General features: G+C 37.8%; 2 protein-coding genes across 3 annotated transcripts; one reads left to right on the top strand and one right to left on the bottom strand.

Annotated features, from left to right (window-relative positions):
• Window positions 1-262: 262 nt before the first annotated feature.
• Window positions 263-805, bottom strand: LOC129924623 (uncharacterized). The gene has a single exon (XM_056020838.1). The coding sequence runs from the start codon at window positions 803-805 to the stop codon at window positions 263-265; it is 543 nt and encodes a 180-aa protein (XP_055876813.1).
• Window positions 806-4,372: 3,567 nt separating this feature from the next.
• On the top strand, window positions 4,373-22,610 carry LOC106051792 (ribonuclease H2 subunit A-like). 2 transcript variants are annotated; one of them, XM_013206995.2, is made up of 8 exons: window positions 4,373-4,612; window positions 7,462-7,533; window positions 15,205-15,331; window positions 17,227-17,314; window positions 17,492-17,629; window positions 20,834-20,921; window positions 21,557-21,680; window positions 21,794-22,610. In XM_013206995.2, the coding sequence occupies exons 1-8, from the start codon at window positions 4,480-4,482 to the stop codon at window positions 21,930-21,932; spliced, it is 909 nt and encodes a 302-aa protein (XP_013062449.2). In that variant the 5' UTR covers window positions 4,373-4,479; the 3' UTR covers window positions 21,933-22,610. The 2 variants fall into 2 exon arrangements, with proteins under 2 accessions (XP_013062449.2, XP_055894005.1); XM_056038030.1 differs by lacking the exon at window positions 4,373-4,612 and adding an exon at window positions 4,850-4,880.
• Window positions 22,611-23,362: the final 752 nt, after the last annotated feature.

Here is a 23,362-nt window from a genome sequence, read left to right as displayed (position 1 = left end):
CTCCAGTGGTCCGCCCGTACACGTTGGGCCACCTCGCTGGCCTCCCGGCATACTGCGTTGAACTCCCTGCGGCATTCAGGAGTCCCCTTTTTTTCTGCTCTGCGCCTCGCCCGTTCCCTGGCCCTGACCATTCGATCTAATTCTCGGGACCAGGCGGGTCTATGCCGTGTGCCGGGATAGGTCCGCGGGATATGCTTCCTAGCCGCACCCAAAATCGCTGCAGTGATTTCGCCGTATTTTGTGTCGACTGTCCCTTCCTCCATCACGATACTCGACAGGGCGGATCGACAGCCGCCCCGTACGCTGGCCAGTCAGCCTTAGTGTAGCTCCATTTCTTGGGCCGTTTAGTGGCTACACCCCTGGCCTCTGCGAGGGCAATAGTAATTTCTATGGACCTATGATCGCTTCCAACATCCTCAAGCACTTTAATTGTGGTTTTCCCCTCTTGATCGGCGGAGATCAGAGTTAAATCGGGTCTCGAGAGAGACCCGTTGCCAGTGTGTAGGAGGGTTGGCGGGCTGTGTTTATTCTGCATGCAGAACAGGTTCGTAGTGTTGAGAATTTCTTGGACTTTTTGGCCCGAGGAGTCGGTTGCGTCATAGCCCCATGCAGGAGACTTGGCATTTAGGTCCCCAGCTAATAGAGTTTTAGTGAGAATATTCTTATTGCCGAGGTTAATGGCAAGTTCGTGTTTTGGCGGATTGTAACAGTTAATGACCGTAAGTTTTCTACCAGCTTTGAATATATCAAGCGAGATGGCGTCGGTTCGCCCGCTTTGAGGGCCAGGATTTTGAGAAACTGTCATGCCGTTTCTTACATATGTGATAACTCATCGCATTTACATTTATAAGCCGTATAGCCACTGATGTGGCTACTTCGTTTCTTGCCTACCAGAGTCTCCTGCAATAGCGCGATGTCTATTGCCCTCTCATGGAGGAGTTTTGTGAGCTCTAATATCTTGGGTATTAGGCCACAGATATTGAGCTGAAGTACTTTTATCTGGCTAAGTTTGTCGCTCCCTAAGGGTTTTGGACTGGTAGCGACAAACCGTTGTAATGGTTGGTGTTTTGGAGGACCGATGGTCCTCGCTTCGTTGGTCGTAGTTGGTTGGGCCTTTTTGGTGGTAATGGTTGGTTGGGCCTGGTGCGGGACATGATCACCAGGTTGGTGTGGTTGGCTAGCCACACCTTGGCTACCGTTCTTCCGAGGGAAGAGGGCTTCGTCCTGGGAAGGGGAACCTTCGCTGATTTTTCGTGGTTCGACAGGTTCCGCCGGATCGGAACCACGGGGCGAGTAGTGGAGGATTTTTCGTTGTCGGGCCTGCCGTACCCGGGTTTTCTGGTTTGATGAGTATTATTCATGTTTGCATAGGAGTCGAAGGCAGTTGGCGGCCTTAGTTATTGCCGATTAGAAAGTAGTGTACACAGGGCCTGCAAGAGGGTCCGGGATCTTAGGGTGCGGGAAGTCCGCACCACTGGTCACCACCTCCGTATGGCAAGAGCTCACCTACAGGAGGAGTGGTTGTGTAAGGATTGATCGATATCCCCAGTATCGAAACTGCTTATTGGGAAGCGCGTTCCTCTACTACCTCACAGGGGATGGGCTAGTTAGAGCCTAGCTCGTGGACGCCAACCAGTCCGCCCGACGCAGCCCGCTAAGGCCGCGCCAGTCAGTCCAGTCTTTGCCCAAAGAGAGACCCGCGAATCAGCCGAGTCCCAGGAGAACCCGACTAACCCTCGAGTTGGTGTCCAGCGCTATCCGCTTTTCGGAGAACCCGTGAGTCTCTTACTAACCGTTGCCCCGGGGTCCCACGGGGGGGGGGGGGGCTGGACATAACCCCTTTGATTTCCTTTTACACTTGCCGGCTGCTCATTCATCAGCGGCAAGCAACCAGTACCCTTGGCCACTCCTTTAAGAGCAGGAGTGTTAACCCGGCGACCACGATGAGGTGGTACTGGAACGCCGAGCATTTTCTTTACCAGACTAACCGAGCGGGACACGCCATTTGTGTAACGGCCCTTGAGGGACGGCGCCTGGACGTTGACAAAGGTTGTGAGGGCTTTTTTTACAACCCCGCACCCCCATTGGAGTCTTGTCTTGCTACTCTTTTGCCTAACAGTCTCCTCTCACGATCCTTTCGACCCGGGCGCCACGATGAGGCAGAGTAGCTAGCCTGGGGGACTAGCAAAATCCACCCTGGCATTACCATATATATATATATATGTCATCCGGGACACAAATGGCATTCTTTATTGTGAGCATAGGCTCATAGCCTACATGTCCTTATACCGGTATGTAAAGTTTGAAAAATGAATTAAGACTGAGCATGTACCAGCATACATAATTGTACAATGCAATTCCTTAATAATAGGCTTTTTTTTTTTGTTTTATAGAAAGGGGGGGGGGGGGTAACCTCAAAATCACCTTAACATTAAAATCTCACCTAAAATAAAAATCAGAGCATAAATCGGACACAAAATTCCATATCCGGTGGGGGCCTTGAGGGTTGAACCCCCAAAACACCCCTCACTGGCTACGCCCATGATATCGAGAAATCTCAGCAACTGACGTACAGTAAAATTCACGTTTTTGTGTACAAAGTTTGTATCCAATCATTTGGTACAGGTTATTTCTCCCACACCAGATCTCGGATCAAGTTGAAATTGTGCACAATTATTTCTTGCATCTGACAAAGCAAGAATCAATTTAAAAAAACAATTAATTGAATAACTTTTAATAATTAATTAATATTTTTGGTATCGAACAATGGAAAGAAATTGTACTCGAGAGATGTTGAATTAATAGGCTATATTTATACTTTGTGTAAAAGATAGTTGGTTAGCTTATTTCATCCTCAGGATACTTATAGTATCCTGTAATAAGTATCCTGTAGACGAAAATTATATCTACACTGTGTCATTTCATTGTTTTAGTGGTTTGAACTATAATTACGGCACCCCCGATTCCGCATACCGGTATATCATAAATAAATCTCATCAAAGAAAAATTTGTGTCAAGAGAAATTGGTCGTCGGTTAAAAGTTTGACACTAACAATAGAAAACTATGAAACTTTCATACTTAATTCGCTGGCACAGTGGTTAGTGTGTTGGCTTGAGCCCTCGAGATCTAATTCAGCTTCAAATAATATTTAGTTCGAACCGGTCTGGAACCCGTGAAACCGTCAGCTGTTTGAACGTTTGATGTTTCTAATAATTCGGACAGCCGGCAATACATACTTGGCGATTATTCATTAGTGTATTCATTATATGGACATCAAGATTAAACCCTAGACATAAACTTCTGATTTAGAACTCTTAATAAAGATAAATGTATAAAAGGTATAAGGCCTATTATCTTTTATTGTTAGCCCGCTTTCCACCCCGGGGACATTGAACATACACTACGGAGAATGAGATGAATTACAGATATTGGAATCAAATTGGAGCATTTGTTTCCACTCAGAAGAATATCAGTTAATAGGGGTAACAAAAAAAACAACAACACACAATTAAAATTCCACTTATCTTATTCATGGTAAACCAGTAGGCCTAACACAGACTAAAAACGCAAAATAGGCTATCTATAATATGTTATAATAAATGAAAAAATTGTCATGGAATTTAGAAAGCCTTCAGGATTGAAGACTTAAATTAATAATAGTTTTTATATAGCGCAACTAGTTCATGCTTGTAAAGTAGCATTTATACATAAAACTCTGAAGCACTAATAAAATACTCAGAAAGACACAGTTTAAATATATAGGCACATGTCTTGTTCCATAAGATAGGACAAGCGTAGCATGGGTTACCTAAGTCAGCCAGGAAAATCAATGACTTTGCAGAATTTAAGTCATTGGTTAACATGCATGACTAGATTACATATGCCTTATATTCTCCTGTATCTGTGGCATTTTTTCGTCTCTAGAGACGATCTTTTCCCTTTGCAACTTCTTGTGTGACTAAAGAGGCCAATCTTTGATACACAGCTGCGGTCACAGATTGGGCTTATATGTAATCACAAGGTGCCGTTGCATTTTCACCCTTCTTTCTACTACCGGTACTGTTGTGTATGGCATCTGCAATCCGGGATCCTCGCTCTCCATGTAGATCTAACTAGTGCCACTTTTTCCCAGCTGCTAGTGTCGATTTTGAAGAGCTTCATGTCGCGTTTGCATATATCCGTATACCGTAAAAGTGGGCGACCACTGTGTTGATTAGTAGGGCCGGTTACTCACAAAGATAAATTTTATTAAAAATCTGGCAATATTGGCGCTAACTGTGAAAGATAACTCTAAATTACTAGAATAGTAGATTCTATTTACTATCTTGTATCTAGATCTACAGTCTACATCTATTCTAAGTAAATATATTCTATCTAGAACTAGATATACTCATAGCTAATATTTAATTATTCTAGACTAGATTCTAGATCATCATCATCTTTGTCTTTATCATCTTACACTAAAATTCTAAATTAAAATGGATCAATTACAATACGAAGCGAATAGAAGTAAAAATTGTTTAAATTTAATCGAGTCATCTGTTTCTGAACGTTTACAAAGTGAGCCCTGTTGGCTAGGTGTTGATGAAGCAGGACGAGGCCCTGTTCTAGGTTGGTTATTTATCATAAAATTTTGATCAACCATTTGACTCAGCTAGATATATCATATGCCCAGATCTTAAGTTTATAACTAGACTTATTATAAGACAATATTTATAAGATTATAAGTATATTGACAATATTGTATAAAATAATATATCTATTATAATGTATTATATTAGTATGAAATTGATGGAGTTGGAGCTTTCACACAACTGGAAGAAGTTTTTCAAGAAACATTTTGACCAGCTGGACTTGAAATGAATGACAACAAAACCAAGTATATACTAATGACAAGAGTCTCAAGAGAAAATCAGGCAGAAGAACAAAATGTTAAAATTAATAACCTCGAGTTAAAAAATTTTAATATTTAGGAAGCATCCCATCAATTACCTAATTGTCCTTATGTCAGAAGTAAAGGAATGACTAGTGGCAGGCAACAGAGCTTTCTATAACACACAACACATACTTAAAAGCAAATTGATATCTAAGAAAACAATTTACAAAACCATCATCAGACCTAGCCTTAATGATATATATATATTATATATGCAGGAAAACCTGGACACTGACAAAAACCACAGAAAATCTGCTAGAAATAATTGGGAAAGAAAATCTTCAGAAAAATGTATGGTCCATGCATAGGAAACTGAAGGAAGGATTTGCACCAACCATAAAATATACCAACTATATGAAGACCCCTCTCCATAGTGACTGAAAATAAAAAGAAACAGATTACGTTGGGTAGGTCACCTCAAAAAAATGACAGAGAACAGAGGAACAAAAATTGTGCAGCAGCAAAAACCAAAAGGTAAACCACAAGTATGGTGGCTTGGTGCCGTAGAGGCAGATCTACAACAGCTAAATGTAGATGTAATCACAGGATAGATCAGAATGGAGAAGGCCAGGGGGGCCCTCTTTTGGCTGTAGCGCCACTGGGATGGATGGATATAATAGTATATCTATAATCTTTAGATCTAAGTCTAGAAAATAAAACCTCAAGATTAGTCTAGATATAGATACATTATATGATTCTGTGGTATTTTATATCTTGAGAGACTTCCTTTTCCCTTTGCAACTTCTTGTGTGACGAGGCCAATCCTTGATACACAGCTGACATAAACAAAAGATTAGTTTTATACTAGAAACTATACAATATAATTATAAATTATATTCATATTTTAAATCTTATGAGTATTGCCCTATTATCATGAATACAATTTATTATTTTTATACATATATGTGAGATATGTAAATCTAGACCTAAGGGCTGTTTGACAAATAACATTGAAACTTAAACTAGATCCTTTAGTCTGATGAACCATTGTGGCACCACACAAGATTTGTCAACTGTCTTTCTTCATTCCTCTATCTTTTGCCTTGGATAGAACCTCTTTCAATGGCAGGCCCGTCCATTTTTTATGTTGTCTTCTTATCACTTCTTTTTCTTGGTACTGTTCCCTTGAAGGAAGGTCTTTGCAAGCCCTGAAGACCTTGTAATATGGCCATAGAGTTCTAGTTTGCGTCTTTGACAGTAATTAACAGGTCATCATGGGGTTCAAATCTCTTTCTCTCTAATCTCTTTCTTTCTCTCTAATCTCTTTGTTTGTGATGCTGTCTTTGTATGTGATACAACTTATTCTCTTGTCTCTAGAAACAAAACAATATATATAGATCTTGAGCTTTGAAATTAGATCTACTAGTCGCACTAGAAATCTTGCATTTTAGATAAGCCATTGAATATTGTGGATTGCATTGGTCATCAACAAAGTTGCTATTCAAAGTACTGCTAATGAAAAATAATTTTAATAATAACAGAATTAGCATTTGTACTGGGCAACGCTTCTTATCCTCAAAGTGGTGCTTTGGTGGAAACATGTCATTAGAGAAGACAATTAGGCCAATTGGTAAGCAAAACAAACCCATATTGGGATACTTAAATATACTGAGTTCACTGCACTGGAAGGGATGGAAGAAAGCCCCAACAAACTTGTCATTGTCTACACATCATTTTAATGGCGGACACTTGCACAGCTGATGGGATACAGAAAATTAATAATGGGAGTTTCCTGTGTGCTCAACTTTTAGCCTCTCTTCTAACCTATGCTTCTTGTAATACGAGCCATCAGTAATATATGGCTCCTTCTGTCTCAGAAGACAATGGATGGGCCCAGGTGAGTCACTGTCTCCATGCTGTCCAGTCTTGGGTTTTGTTCGATGTTTTTGTTCTCATGTCTCGCTTGCAGACATCTCTGTAGGTTAGTCTTGGGCGGCCCTTGGGTCTGACTCCCTCTGCAAGCTCAGTGTATAGGATGTCTTTAGGAATTCTTCCATCTGGCGTGCAGATGACATGACCGAGCCAGCGTAGTTTTCTCTGTGTAATACGAGCATAGGTAATAGAGATGTACAAATTTACATCTGATTGGATATTTCCCAGCCAGAAATTAGGTCGGACAGGAAGATGGAGGTGGCCTTCTGTGGGCCTAGAGCCTATAACTCATTTTTTTAGGACAAAAACGAAGATGAAGAAGAATATGTACAGTGTCTTGAAATGTTATTTTGCAAATGATAGAAAAGTTTAATTCCTTCACAATGTACAATCTAAGCTGGATTTGTTGTTTCTTTCTGGGATGTTCTGTTTCATCAATTTGTCATAATGAGATTTATTATAAATATATAAATTCTTTTTACCTAACTGTTGTAACACTATAAATTACTAACTCAGACTCATTTGACATCAAGCTGTCTCCATGGAGACCCATACCTACTGATATTGGCCGCTTTTCGCAATTGTTATCCAAATATCTTTACTTTTATATTAATAATTTAAAATAATATTATATGCTTTTGAATTCTTTCAGGTCCCATGGTTTATGGAATATGTTTTAGTCCAATAGCAGATAAGGAAAAACTAACAGAATTAAAATTTGCAGGTGAGCTTCAACATCTTGAATTACTTTTCAATACTTTTAGTTCTTTTTTTTTTTCATACAGTTATTAAGATACAACTTGTGCCCAAATAAATTTTAAATAATAAGTTAGAATAGCGCAACTCTTAATGAGAAGCCAATAAATTTGTAGTAGTTAAAATGTATTGTAAATTAAGGAATTGTTCAACCAAAGACATAGTGGTAAAACAAATTATTTTAAGATTCAATTTGAAATATTTTCTATCTCTATGAACAGTTTTATAAATTTATTTGGTCATTTAACTGCAAAAATAGATTATCTGTGTACTAAATATGGAAGCATTAATTAGCATTAAGCATGTAGGGGGGAAAGGAAGGGCTGTGCTCTTGGCATTTGTAAATAGAACCTGGGCAGATGGTTATCTGCCCATGGCCTGGAAACGTGCCACCATTATTCCTATATCAAAAAAGGGAAAAGATGCTTCCATTGCTGAGGGCTACAGGCCTATCTCACTCACATCTTGTGTGGGAAAGATGGCTGAAAAAATGGTAAATGAGCGTCTGGTTTGGTACCTTGAGAGTGCCCGTCTTATAGCTCCAGAACAGGCTGGTTTCAGGGCTGGAATGTCCGCTATAGACCAAGTCAACACCTTTGTGCAGAGCGTAGCAGATGGATTCCAAAGGACCGAAAGCACATACGCAGTCTTCATTGACTTAAAACAGGCATATGATAAAGTATGGCGGCCTGGTTTGCTTCATAAGATAAGAGCCATGGGGGTGCGGGGACGGATATATTACTGGATTAGAGACTTCCTACAAGAGCGTACAATAAGAACAAGGATGTACAGAGAAGTCTCAGGGGAAATGACCCTTGAGCATGGCCTTCCCCAGGGCTCCGTCCTATCATGCGCCCTTTTCACTGCCTTCATAAATGACCTACCGGCTCCACTAAAATGCCAAAAGCTGCTATATGCTGATGATATTGTCCTTTGGAACTCCGGAAGGAGCGCAACCTCTATACAAAAAGTGTTACAAGAAGATCTCCATACGCTCTGCTCATACACACAAAAATGGATGCTAGAAATAAACACCTCCAAGACGGTCTATTCTCTGTTCACGCTCGGGATTGGCATTCTCGGGCAACCTTTCCAGCTCTCCCTCAACAGAGTGGCTCTCAGCATGGAAAAGCTACCCAAGTACCTTGGTGTAACTTTAGATCGCAAACTAAAAATATGTGAGCACATCCAGGATGTTGTAAGAAAGGCCTCAGGGAAACTTTGCATTGTGCGGAAGCTAGCATCCACGAAGTGGGGAGCCCGAGCAGACATGCTCAGATCCCTGTATTTAGGAGTAGTCCGATCACAGATAGACTACAGCCTACCTGTGCAAATTTATGGCTCTTGAACAACATGATAAAATACAGTCCCAAGCACTAAGATTTGTCTGTGGAACCTTAAGGACAAGTCCAGTAAATGCGGCTGAAATAATGGCTAATATAGGTCCACTAGACCTTAGGAGGGAAGGTCAGTACTGACCTGCTATGAGCGGTATAAAGGCTGGATGAATACCTCCCAGCTAGAAAACTAGTGGATGGTTGGAGATGTAGAAGACGTATCCAGATGCAGTCTTTTATGCATCATGCCACTAGACTATCTGATCTTCTTTCTTCTTCTTCATCGTTCTCATTGTTATGTTGGAGTGTTCATATGACTAGACCAATACATGAGATGAACTGTGCAGTGGTTTCCAAATCAGGGAGCTCTCCATATAGTTTTCTTTCTATTGGGGTGATTTGGGGCCAATGTCTTATACGGGCCTCTTGGTAGAGAGAGCAGTTTTGGAGGACGTGGTCGGCATTTTCTGGTGATACTCCACATGGGCAGATTTCACTGGTTCCAATTTTGAGCTTCCGGAACATGTCTTGTCGCATTCTGTTGTGTCCGGTCCTGAGTCGAAAGATTAGACGTTGGTCTTGTCGGGATAGCTTATAGTAAGCGTCATCTTTCTTGTGATTTGGATGAGAGCTCGTCCATTTCTCATTTATTTTATGTACAATTAATTTCTTAATTTCTTCTGGATAGAGTGCAGAGTTTACTTGTGAGTTTGTTCTCCCACTCTTGGCGAGTGTGTCAGCCTTCTCATTTCCTGCTAGTTGTATGTGAGCTGGTATCCATTGAATAACAGTTTTTTTGCTGTTGTTGTTGAGCTTTATAAGTGCTGTTCTGAGGTTTTTAATATAAGGGGAATCAGAGTTTTGCAAGCTTTGGAGGGTTGTTTTCGCGTCTGTTAGAAAGACAATCTGACTGTGAGGGGAACTTGGATGATTTGCTAGCATGGTAGCTAGTGCTAGTGCTTCCCTTTCTGCTCTGTGACTGTCATGGATTTTTCTAGTTTTCCTCCATCTGGCCATTCGATAAGTATTCCAGCTCCTCCATGTGTGGTGGCTTTATGGGATGAGCCATCCGTGTAAACTCTGATCCACTGATTGCTAGGGTAATTGGTATGTAGAAAACAGTTCACTATTTCCTTGAGCTCTGTTGGTCTGTAATCAGATTTTCTTTTTATGTTTTCAATATGGTCCCTTATAGTAGGAAGAGGGCTTTCGTCCCAGGGTGGAGATTCATTATAGTGTATCGAGGATTCCAGAGTAATTTTTTCAAGTTGGTGTTTCTTTTTTAGGTTTAGAGATTCCTGTATGAAATTGGTCCTTTTGAGACGGTTTTTTGTGCCAGTTTTGTGGATTTTTGTTCTGAGTGGGTGCCTCTCCAAGGTTTCCAATTTAGTGAATTGGGAAAGGATTTTTATTTCTCTTCTTTCATCCAGAGAAATCAGGGCAGCGGTTTCCTCCATAGCTCTTATGGGTGTTGTTTTGATTGCTCCTGTCATTATCCTTAGACCAATATTTTGAACCTTGTCTATTTTTCTTAGGTTGGTTTGGGCTGCTGAGCCCCATGCTGTGGCACCATATTCTAGTACAGGTCTTACATAACTGGTATAGGTCTTTTTCAGGATGTTGTGATTAGCTCCCCAATCTGTGCCAGCTAATTTTTTCAAGAGGGATAGTCTCTGGATGCCTTTACTCTGTGTTTTATCTATTTGGTTTTTCCAGGTTAGTCTCGGGTCATAGGTGACTCCAAGATAAGTAGGGCTGTCATTTTTTTCTAAAGCTTCCTTATCTAATGTTAATTTTATTGTTTGTTGTTTTGTTGATAGTGAGAATATGGTATATGTTGTCTTTTTTGTGTTAATGGACGTGCCCCAGTCTTTGGACCAATTATTGAGTTTATCAAGAGCATCTTGTAATCGAAATTTCGATGTTCCTACATATTCTTCTGTGCTAATTAAGGCAAGGTCATCTGCATACATGCTGCTTTTAACTTTTTTGGGTAGGTTTTGATTTAGATCGTTTATGAATATTAGGAAAAGTGTTGGGGATAGGACTCCTCCTTGGGGGACGCCATTTTTTATACCCACTGTGTGGCTTCTGTGTCCTTGCATGCAAACTAAGGCTTTTCTGTTATTTAGGTATTCCTTTATCCAGTTGTACATTCTGTGGGATATGTGATGCTGGATTAGCTTGAGCAAGAGACCTTGTTCCCAGACTTTGTCAAATGCTTTTTCTAAGTCAACCCACACAATTGTTGTTGGTTTCTTTTCTTGAAAGCTGTCTTCTATTTCTTGTGTGATGAAGGCAATTTGATCTTCTGTTGATCTGCCTTTTCTAAAGCCAGCCTGGGCTTCAGTGAGTAGGTTATTTGACTCAAGGATCCATGTCAGCCTTCTATTTATCACTCTTTCCATCAGTTTGCAAGTACAGCTAGTGAGGCTGATGGGACGGTAGCTATCCAGTTTATTTCTTGGTTTGCCGTGCTTTATTATAGGGATCATAATGGCTTTTTTCCAGATGTTTGGAATTCTGCCAGATTTCCAGCTAGCATTGAATAATTGTAGCAGTTTTCTTTTGGCTTGAGGACCCAAGTGAAGAAGCATGTCATTTGATATTTTGTCTGGGCCCGGGGCTTGTTCTGGTTTGAGGACTTTTAGGGATTCATCTATTTCCTTCATTTTAAGATTAGTGGTCATTCCCAAGGAGTAAGCTGGATTGTTTTCTTTAATTTTATCTTGGATTTCTGAGTTTACATCTTTATTTCTACTTTCATTAATTTGTATTTGTCCTACGCTTTGGAAAAACTTAATGAATTCATTTGCTGCTTCTTGGCCTTTCAGGGGTTTGTTGTCCTTTTCTATTACTATAGGAGTTGTTCTGTTTTCTTCCTGGTTGAGACATTTGGCTATACGCCAGAGTTTGTGGCCATCTCTCTCTACGTTTAGTTGTTCTGTTTTTTTATGCCAACTTTTCCTCATGGCGGAAAGGTAATTTTTCCTGAAAACTGCGTTAGCTGCTTTTAGATTTATGTTATTTTCTATACAAGGGTTATTTTCTACTGTGTTTCTGGCTTCAATAGTGGCATTGTGGAGTTGTTGAAGGTGATCAGACCAGTTGGGGATATAATCTTTTCTTGCTCCTCTAGGAATTGATTCCTTAGCTGCTAGGAGGATTGCTTTGGAGAAAGCTGAGAATGAATTATTAACCTGGTTTGATTTGCAGTTTATTGAAGTTGTGTAAAGGTCTGTGAGCTTTGAGAATAGGTGCCAGTTGGCTTTTTTGTAGTTCCATCTGGGGATGGTGGAGTTTTCTGATATTTTGAAGGAGGTATCGATACTGATCAATATGGGTCTGTGGTCACTGGTGGCTAGCTGGTCTGCAACATCTCTGGTGCACTTTTTGGATAAGTTGTCTGTTGCAAAGGCTAGATCTGGAGTGGTTGATGTTAGCCAGGCTCTTGAAAAAAAGGTTGGTTTGTCCTCAGGCTTATTAAGCAAGATAAGTCTGCTTGCCATTCTTCAATTTCTTCTCCCCTGGCATTTAGGTCTGGGTATCCCCAGCTCTGAGAGTGACTATTCATATCTCCTAAGATTAGACAGTCTTCTTGGTCAGGTATTTGTATGTGGTCAATCTCTATTTCCTTGTCAGGTGGGAAGTAGCAGTTAAATAGATTAATATTTCCATCTGGGAGAATTAGCTTAGTTCCCATTATTTCTGATTCTGAGGAGTTGGGCATAGTTATGTCTATGGTAGGGATGTCATTTTTAATGAGGGTGAGGATTCCTCCTTTGGGTATGATTTCTCTATCTTGTCTGATGCAGGTGTAGCCTCTAATGGAGAAACGAAGATTACTGTTCAAATGAGTTTCTTGGATGCAAGCTACATCAATTTCTTTCTCATGCAGAAATATTTTTAGAGCTTCTTTTTTCTTTTGGATGCCCTCTGCGTTCCATTGTAAGATTTTTAGACTTTTGGTCTTGGAGTGTTGGCCAGTAGTAGTATTTACTTTCTTGTCCCTGCTCCTGGCTCCACAGGCAGAGATAGAAGAACCACCAGCTCGCTTGTGTGGGCTCCTTCAAGGCGAAGAGCCCGGCCCCCTACCTGCGCAGCGGGATTCCACAGGCAGGACGCCACATCTATTAGAATCGTTACTGAACTCCAACATAGATGAGGTTGCGTGTCAATGTGTTATGCGCCAGGAGGCCCATTGACTCCGACTTCAGCCTGCTTTTCTTTCTGGGTGTGCTCCCATAGCCTTTGATCATCCAAGATCATCTGCAAGGCAGCAGGTGTTTATTTTCGGAGTTTTCTCTCCTAGATGAACTGCTATCCCTAGCTAACGGGTTTCATCTACCCGGGTTTAGAGTTAGAGCGCCCTATACTCGCTTTTTGCAATCATTTCCCTGGATTTCTGAGATGTTTTTTAGTAAATATTCTTACCACTGGAATACTTCACCTCCATGACTGCAAACCAGTTGGTCCGCGGCTGTTTATTTGCTATTCACAGCTAACCCTTATATCTAAGGGTCTTTCCCCTATCCGCCACCTGGGGACGCGCTTGGTAGAAGGTGGTAGCTCCCCCAAGGACTATCTGATGAAGCTGGCCTTTCCATCAACCGACAAAACATTCAACGCTTTCATCCCCTTCCCACTTGGTGTCGCCCAACGACCCCAGACATACGCTTGAAATTAGTAGACCCTAATGCCACTAAGCAAAGTCGTTCATCTAACGACCTTCAAATCCTAGCTCTGGAGACCATTAATACCTTCAAGCCCAGTGCTATTTTTGCATACACTGATGGGTCAGCATCAATAGATTCTGGAAGAGCAGGCTATGGAGCCTACATCGACTTTCTTGGCTCTTACACAGTCAAAATCTTTGGACCATGTGGTAGAGTTTGCAGTTTTGATGCGGAGACCATGGCAGCCTGTGAAGCCTTAAAAGTCATTGACTCTCAACTTGGCGAGGGACATTTGAGGGCAACACAGATTGTTGTGGTCACTGACTCAAAATCTGTACTACAGGCTTTGCAAAGCCCCAGACCATGGCCCCCCAATGTTAACATTGCCATCATGGCTTCACATAACATTAAACAACGCTATGGCACCCCTGTAATAATGCAGTGGGTACCGAGTCACATAGGTGTGACTGGCAACACAATTGCAGACTCTTTGGCCCACCAGGGAGGGCAAATTCCACCCACTGAACAGGTTGTAAGCTTTCATCAAGCCCTGGCTATAATACAAAAACAGAAATGGAAAAGTGGTTTGAGTGCTGGGACAAGTCCCAAAAAGCCCGTGGCGCCCTGACCGCACTTCCCCGTGGTGGAGGCTGTCCAGGCCTGAGCAAGCTATTATAGCACAGTGCAGGACAGGCCACTGTCCTGTTGGCTCATATTTCTCGCGGCTATGGACAAATTTTTATTCACGGTGCCCCCGCTGTGGAGAAGAAGAGGAAACCGTGCCTCATATTCTGTTTGACTGCCCCAGACTTGCTGATCTCCATCTCGACAGGTCTGGGAAACCCAAAATTCTTGAACTGTATGGTGACATTTATGCACTACGCAAGACAGAAGGGTTTCTGTCCAGGGCTTTTGCAAGAGAGGATTTGAGCCTCTCAAGCCCTCACTCTAATGGAGTTTGATGATGATGATGATGATTAGCATTGTATTTTAAAAAAGTAAATATATTATAATTTTGTGTATTTACAACTTCAGTATCAAATTTCTTGGGACTAGCATTTGCAGCTTAAAAAAAATATTATTTAGTTGGTTACAGAGGGATATAAATGTTTGTTTTCCTTTAATTTTTACAAAGTTTATAAATTATCTACTTACTTTGTCTAGTAAAAATTTCAAACACATGTTATTTCTCCCACACATTCTCGGATCAAGTTGAAACTTTGCAAAAAAATATTCATTATCGAAGGCAATACATGAATCAATACAAAAAAAAAAAAATTAGTAAATTCATTACTGGTAATTAAGTATTTTGTTTGTTAGTATTCACAGATATGGCTAAACATGTGGGGTTATGTCCCTTAGATATTGTACACTATATTTCTCCCACACCCATTCTCAGAAAAAATGGAAACTCTAAACAATTTTTTATTGTACCTAACTAAACATAAATGAATTTGAAAATTAACCAATTAGTCAATTAATTATTGATATTTTTTTTATGTAGAACAAGGAAAAAACTTTTACATTATTGAGATATATAGTTGTATGTGTTTAGTTCTTCCCCTTAGATAAACTTTTTTTTTAAAGTATTTTTCTATTTTGCTTGTTGTCAACTTCTCTCCACAGATTCAAAAACATTATCAGAAGAACAACGAGAGTCTCTGTTCTCTCAGATCAATGAATCACTACACATGTTGGGATGGATGGTGGAAATTTTGTCTCCAACATATATTTCCACCAGCATGCTGAGCAGGTTCAACAGTTATTTTTTTTAATTAAATTATATATTATCATTTATGTTTTTTGTTTGTGTGTGTGTGTGTGGGGGGGGGGGTGTAATGAAACCTCTTTAAATTTAAGGTTTCAAAAATTCAATCACAAAGCAAGATGAGATCAAATGAGATAAAAGCCTAGCTATGGTCAGAACAATGTTAACAACACAGCAGTTCCCAAGTATCCACACAGGTGATCTGTACAATGGAACAGCTAGTGCCATACAGTTTGGGATCAGCTCTGACAAGTTGTAGCACTGTGTGCCTTATGATTACCAGCTCCTGATTTTTCCCTAGGGTTGACTCCCGAAGCCTTCCCATGTTTCGGGATAGCTAGAAGCCATGGAGGCTTGAATTTATTTATTTTTTTCTCCTAGGTCAGTAGCCAGCCAAGGAGCCCTCCTGCTGTAAGCTTACTGGTTTAGATGCAAGTTGCTTGCTGTCACACACCAGTTTTAGAACCCCTCTAACATTTAGTGACTTGTAGTCATTTGACTATTCCGTGCAGTTAGCACGAGATTTTGCTTGGTCAGTAACTGACCACGGGGTGAACACCTCAGTTGATCTTGGACTCCTGTAGAGAGAGGAGCCTTGTAATCTCCTCGAGTATAATGTATAAGTGTTAAAGTAATTATTATAGTATGTGCAGTGTTTATTCCACTGGAGTAATTTTAAAGTGTATAATTTGTGATGGCTGTAGTTACCAATATCTTTTGTGAACTATTTCATATATTTCATGTAAATAAAAACCATGTCTGCTAACATCGAGTCTATTAATGATTCTAAGTGTTGTGGTTGTGGTTGGAGAGCTCAGTACGTTAGTATTCTTACGCACCAGCAAATCTAGTGCGTGTGTGAAAGTAAGACAAGAACACTATAATAATACCAGAATAGGTATCTACATCACACAGAGGCAGACCAATTCAAGACCGTCCAGGCCTATACAAATATACAGGTCGTGACACTTGCTGTAATTCTGTAAAGATTAGATGATGAATATAAATATTACACATAGACTGGCTAAATGTAAAGATATGTTGTTTTAATGTGTAGAATGCTGGTCACCAAAATATAACGTTACAACGATAAATATTATACATGAACTTGCTGGTCATCAAGATGTCGAATGCTGGGTTTGTGTGTCTTGGAGCTACACTTAGTACGTTACAAACATAGATAGTACATATAGACTTGAGCTCGTTTTCAGCAGACGAAATTACGTTTATTTAATAAAGATAATATACTGCAACTTCAAGCATTCAGTTACAAATCACTGGCTAAGTGAGAATTGGCATGATATCCTTCATAATAGTTACACAAACATAATCCAAATGTTGAAACACAGTTATATCCGCATCACAGGGGTATCAATTATACTAAATCTTCTAGAATAGGTGTACATTCAATTTCACTACTAAATCACGTCCACATCACAGCAGGTAACAATACAATTCTCAAAATGTCTGTACTGCTTCAAGTACCTAAGGCCACTGCCTCTGACTTAAAGTGAATTTAGTCATTCCAACTTCCTCTTTTCTTCCAGAGGATTCTTGTGCTTTTCACCTTATTGACCCAAGGTGAACAAATAACAGTTAATGTGAAGCGAGCCTGTGACACTTGCCATTACCTTTTTTCTGTCAATGATAAGTTCTGCCGGATTCAATATCTGAGCCACACATGAAGGCCAGGAGTTCGACTGGTTGTCAGAGGCTGTTGAAACATGCCATTCAAAGGTAGTGAAGTGCTCATATCCATTATCACTGCCAGCAATGGAACCACCATTTAAAATAAAACTATTTACTCAAGAAATAAAATGGCATCTAATAGACATTTATTACTTTTCTCTTTAAAAAAAAACATATTTAATATTTTTCAGAGAAAAATACAACTTGAATGCTTTGTCCCATGACTGTGCCATTAGACTAATTCAACAAGCATTGAACAGAGGTGTAAACGTCTCAGAGGTAAAAATATTCTCTGCAATCAATTTTTTTTTATCTTCAATCATCTAATTTATAAAAAAAACAAGTTTTGTAAAATAATCTTAAATATGTTAATTAATTGTAAAAATAAAATAATTGTAAAATTTATTCTAATACATTAATTTATGGCTGATTTTATTTTTTTTTTCATTTTCTAAGGTGTATGTTGATACTGTTGGGGATGCTACAAAATACCAAGCAAAGCTGCAAGATATATTTCCAAATATTAGCATCACAGTCAGCAAGAAAGCAGATTCTTTGTTTCCTATTGTCAGTGCAGCAAGTATATGTGCTAAGGTATTGTACAGTTCTCAAATTAAGTTTCTCTTCAATTTTAACTTAGCAATATTTTTCTGCAAACCAATTGAGTCAGTCCCTTAAAAAAATTAATGCATTTATTGAAATACAGTGACTAAAATTAGATGCTTGTACATTTTAAGATGCCAGTAAAATAACTATATTCTTAAAATTGACTTTATGGCATCAAATGTGATTATAGCAAGGTAAATGCGTGTTAACTTAATTTTTTTTTTATATATAAAAAACATTACTTTTGTATGGCACATTTTTCAATCTATAGCATGCTCAGTGCCCTCTGGGTTCAATATTTTGTACCGTATGGCGGAAAACAGATTGAGTTCTCAACATTCTACTTTTAGGACCATTTTTTTGACCAATTTCAAATTGGCTATTATTGACATATTATATATCAAATTTATTGCCCAAGAATAGAGGAATTCAAAAAAAATAAAATCAGAAGCAGCTGACAATTATTTAACTTGAAAAAATGAGGTCAAACACACTTACCCCTAATAATGAAAAATCCATCACTCACAGAAGATATGTCCAATTATCCATGAATTTCACAAATTCACAATATTATTAATAGAAAAATGTATCACAAAGTAAAGTATATTTATAGAACATTTGAAAAAAATATATAAACATGTGTTTTAAGACATTTATGCCTATTAATTGAGCCCCCCCCAGACCCCACCCCCTTGGTAAAAAAAAAAGTTGCAAATTATACTTTATCATCATCCTGAATAACAAAACCATTATCAGTTTTGACATATTATGTATCAATTTTAATGCCCAAGAACAGAGGAATCCAAAAAAAGTAAATTCATTATCATCAGACAAGTATTTAACATAAAAAAATGAGATCAAACACACTTACCCCTAATATTGAAAAATCCAAAATTCACAGAAGATATGTCCAATATTCCATGAATTTCACAAATTCACAATATTATTAACATAAAACTGTGTCACAAAGTAAAGTATATTTATACAACATTTGAAAAAACAAACAAACAACTTTGAAATGTATTTATAACTAATAAATAAGTCTCCTCTTCGACCCACCCTACCATAAAAAGTCACTTTTTTTTTCTTATATTTATCTTCATTTTTTTTTACATAAATACAGTATAATATATAGATGTATTTTAGACTAGAAAAGATCTAATATTAAATGAATTATTATCAAGATATAAATAGATCTTGTTCTTGATCATTTCTAGATCTAGGCATTTGAGGTCTAGACTCTAGACCTAATAATAGGCTTAAGCTAGAAGTGCATGGTGTTTTCTGTTTACTATCTCAAATAATCTCAATTTTTGTATCTGTTGTAAATGTTGCTGAGAAAAGAAATAAAAACATTTATATTTGGTTTATATGTGTTTGTTGTTATTTTTAACGATGTCTTAAGTTTAAGTCATAAGATGATAAGTGGATCTATTCTTCTATAGTCTATATCTATAGTAATCTAGAATCTATAATCTATAGAGATTTAGAATTTACTATTTAGTCTTAGATCTAGACTAGTCTAGATCTATAAATCACAAACATAACAAGTATTATTAGATCTAGTGTCTAGATAAAGAAAAATGTAGTATCTGCGTTATTTTGGTATCTCTAGTCTAGATCTACTAGTACCTCTAGACCTAGATCTAAATTACTGTCTAGATCTAGATCTAACAATGGAAGTGATACAGCACTCGATTTTTTACCGGTCAGCATTTTTTTTAGATCTAATCTAGCAATACCGTAATTAATTTTAATCTAAACATTTAGAGTCTATATCTACAATCCAATCTTAAATCCCGATCTTGGTTTTCTTGGCGTTAGTAAAAAGAATTTACAAAGGAAAAAAACACTCGTAGTCGCCGTAGAAGTTTTTCTAGATCTAGATCTAGCCTCTATTATTTCACTAGATCTAGACTAGGGCTAGGTCTAATCTCTATTATTATAGATCTATGTATTCTATAATCTAGATCTAGTCTAGATTATAAAATATAAGTTAAAATTAAGATATATCGATCTCCATGCGGCATCACGCTGTGTAGCGTTTAGCCTGTTTAGCACGCGTGCGTTATTGCCGATGTCCGGTTATTCGAAAATCGGTTGTTCGAAAGCGACAACGTAGTATTAAAGTACAATAATTACCTTAATAGTTGATAATATTATAAAAACTATTGTCTTATGGATAGTTCGGACTGAGATCGCTTTTAGCGATGTTTCTTTCTCGAGGATTCAGAGCGAATGATTGAAAAAACAAGTTTTTAAAAAAGCGTAAGCCCTCCGATTTCGACGACACCACTTCCGATTGGTTTATAAAAAACGTAATAAAACATTATTTTTTATATTTTTTCCTCTTTTTTAAGTACGAAAATATTGCAATATGATTTCTAAAATAAAAATATGTATTTCCTAATTAAAATTGGTAATATTTAAGTGTAAATAAATAAATATCGGCAAGCGTACATTCGCGACAGCCAATTTTCGTATTTGCATCGAGGCTATTTTTTTTTAAAATCTAGGACAAACGAACCATTCAATTTACTTTTTTTTTCCTTGAACATTTACAACAACCATTTTTTAATGATAAGTAGGCAATTTTTTTCATATAACTATAAAAATAATATGTTTCTTACCTTTTCAAAGGGGATCACATAAAACCACAAGTAAAACCTCTCTGTCGTGAATAGCCTACTTGGTGAATTTCACAAGTGCACAAAATCTTAATAAAAACGAATTTCCACAAAATGTTGCTTATGAAGCTTACACAAACATAGATCTACGTATCAGATCTAAAAAATACGTTACAGGTGGCTTAAATTCAGAGATAATGAATATTGACATTCAAAAATGCATTTTCAATGGGAAATCTGTTTTCCGCCGTATGGACCTTTTGGGGGAGATGATTTCCATGCTACTCTTTAGGTGCACAGCAAACTCAACTCAGCTCAAGTTGGGACTTGAACTCCTTGATAGCAGCCTCATTTAATGTCGATCTAAAAAAAATGATTAGAATGTGACTAGAAATCTAGTCTGTCTAATGTCTTGTTATTTTGTTGAACCTGTTTATTTTCATAAAAAGTGTTGTGAAATATTGCAGTAGTTAATTAAAAGAAAATTTTTAACTTAAATAATTTAGCTCTATGTCTAAAATGGATAGCAAATCTCCTGACTTTTCAATGTGTTTAATTTTGTCAGGTTGCAAGAGATCAGGCTGTCAAAAATTGGAAATTTCAGGAAAATATTTCACTTGAAGAACCAGATTATGGATCAGGCTATCCAGGAGGTACTCTTAAAATTATTTTTTTTTCCATTTTTCTTTTACTGGTTGCTCCTATTCGAGATAATCAGGCATCAGAACAGCATGATGGGAGTCTGGCAATGTTTGCATCTTCTTCCCAACTGGTGTTCTCATCTTTATATTGGATGGTTCAGACAAGTAGTCCGAAATCTGAGATGAAATGAGCAGTGGTTTCCAGATTAGGCAGCTCTTCGTACAACTTTTCTTCTTGTATGCAGCTTTAAAGGACATGGTCAGCATTCTTTGGTGTACCACTTTTATCAGCAGAAATTTTTTTTTTACTATGCTCACCTATTGGAGCTAATCAGGAAGTGGGTTCAAAATTGATGAGATGTTCACTCTCTCTCTTTTCACAAAGTCCTCTTTTGACACTAATGAGGAATCGATAGAGCTGTGCTCTTCTCACCTTTGGAATTATTTTGTTTGATCTTGTAAGTTTATCTCTTATTACTCGCCAAACTTTTGGACTAGAAATTCAATATTAAATTGTTGGTCTATGCAAGTATTTTAATTCAGATTAATAAATCAAATCGAAAACAGTTTAGTCCATAGAAACTTAAAATAAATATAAATTGTGTGCTATACTGTCATAAAAAAATTATTTCACATTGTCTCCTTAGATCCTAAAACCAAGAAATTTTTGGAAGAAAGTTTTGACAAAGTTTTTGGATTCCCTTCTTTTGTACGCTACAGCTGGTCAACAGCCTCACAGATAATTGATAAAAAGGGTGTTTCTGTTTTATGGTAAGTTGTCACTATAGTTTCTGATTTGGTCATTGTTTAACCTTAAGAAATTTAAATTAATGTTTTGCTTTTTCTCTTTAAAAACTCATTAAAAGTTTTATTTTAATTTATAGGGAAGATGATGATGATGAGAATGAAAATAAAGGTACTCCAACTTTGACGCAGTTCTTCAATAAAAAAGATTGCAAGCCTGAATTAGTACGAAATCGTTTCTTTACTCAGAGACAGCTACATCATGTCACTTCTTTATAGTGTGAACTTTGTTAGAATGACTAAAGACTACAATAGTTGTATTGGAATTTATATTTCTATGTCAGATATTCTCATTCATGAGATAAAAATTGTAGTACGTTGAGTTTACTGGTGTTGAGTTTCTCTTGTTCATGATGCAACCTTTGTCACTACAACATATACAGCTTTGACTTTGATACAGTTCATATAGTGAACATCACACCCAAAGTTTGTACTTCACTGATGCTTTCAAATTTTTCCCAGAATGTGTTCACTTTTGTAGCCTGATGTGTTCATATGTTACCTGATGTGTTCTTATGTGTTAATATATTATTTGAATTAACTAGGACATTGAATTCATAAATTATAAGAGTGTGTAAATGTCATTACATGACATATTTTTTTTTAAATGTCTTTTATGGATGACATGAGAAGAGTTGAGTGTCTTATGTAGACAACGATATTAATGAATCTAATATAGATTTGCGTTCTATATAATGAAGGTTTTGCATTCATGTTTTATGTTTTCATACATGATTGTTCTTAGTTAGGTTTTAATTTTATGAATTTTTTTCCTTTTCTAAATTTATTTTAATTTAAATCTGTACATCTCTACTGTATTTGTAAGAAAAAAATCTTTATTATTTATAGCCTGTCGATTAACTGAACAAAATACAGCATAAAATTGGATTTGTGAAATACCGGTATCAGTGTTTAGTGTGAAACTGAGTGGAATATATAGATCACAAGGTCTGAAACATCTCTCAACATGACCTTTACATCATCTGCCATATAGATCACAATGTCTGAAACATCTCTCAACATGACCTTTACATCATCTGCCATATAGATCACAAGGTCTGAAACATCTCTCAACATGACCTTTACATCATCTCCATATAGATCACAATGTCTGAAACATCTCTCAACATGACCTTTACATCATCTGCCCTATAGATCACAAGGTCTGAAACATCCCTCAACATGACCTTTACATCATCTGCCCTATAGATCACAAGGTCTGAAACATCCCTCAACATGACCTTTACATCATCTGCCCTATAGATCACAATGTCTGAAACATCCCTCAACATGACCTTTACATCATCTGCCCTATAGATCACAAGGTCTGAAACATCCCTCAACATGACCTTTACATCATCTGCCCTATAGATCACAAGGTCTGAAACATCCCTCAACATGACCTTTACATCATCTGCCCTATAGATCACAAGGTCTGAAACATCCCTCAACACAATCATAAAGCATTTTCAAAACTTCTTTCAAATTTCTGTGATGGATTTATTCACCAATGAAAGTAAATTGCTAGCTAAGAAATCATGTTTAAAAAGGGCACATAGCAAACAATAGTTAAAAAGGTATACAAATATTTAAAAAAGATCATTCATTGGATAAAGTTCAAAATAATTGTCCTGCACCTATTAGTGAAC

The sequence above is a fragment of the Biomphalaria glabrata genome, chromosome 1 (genome assembly GCF_947242115.1).
Source record: "Biomphalaria glabrata chromosome 1, xgBioGlab47.1, whole genome shotgun sequence".
NCBI lineage: Eukaryota > Metazoa > Mollusca > Gastropoda > Planorbidae > Biomphalaria > Biomphalaria glabrata.
This window is presented reverse-complemented; position numbering and strand designations above follow the sequence as displayed.

Bases quoted from the DNA above. Each gene is read 5' to 3' on its own strand.
- LOC129924623 (XM_056020838.1), bottom strand. From the start codon at position 805: ATGACAGTTTCTCAAAATCCTGGCCCTCAAAGCGGGCGAACCGACGCC.
- LOC106051792 (XM_013206995.2), top strand. From the start codon at position 4,480: ATGGATCAATTACAATACGAAGCGAATAGAAGTAAAAATTGTTTAAAT. The intron at 4,613-7,461 runs GTTGGTTATTTA...GAATTCTTTCAG, and splicing joins AGGACGAGGCCCTGTTCTAG to GTCCCATGGTTTATGGAATA. The intron at 7,534-15,204 runs GTGAGCTTCAAC...TTCTCTCCACAG, and splicing joins AACAGAATTAAAATTTGCAG to ATTCAAAAACATTATCAGAA.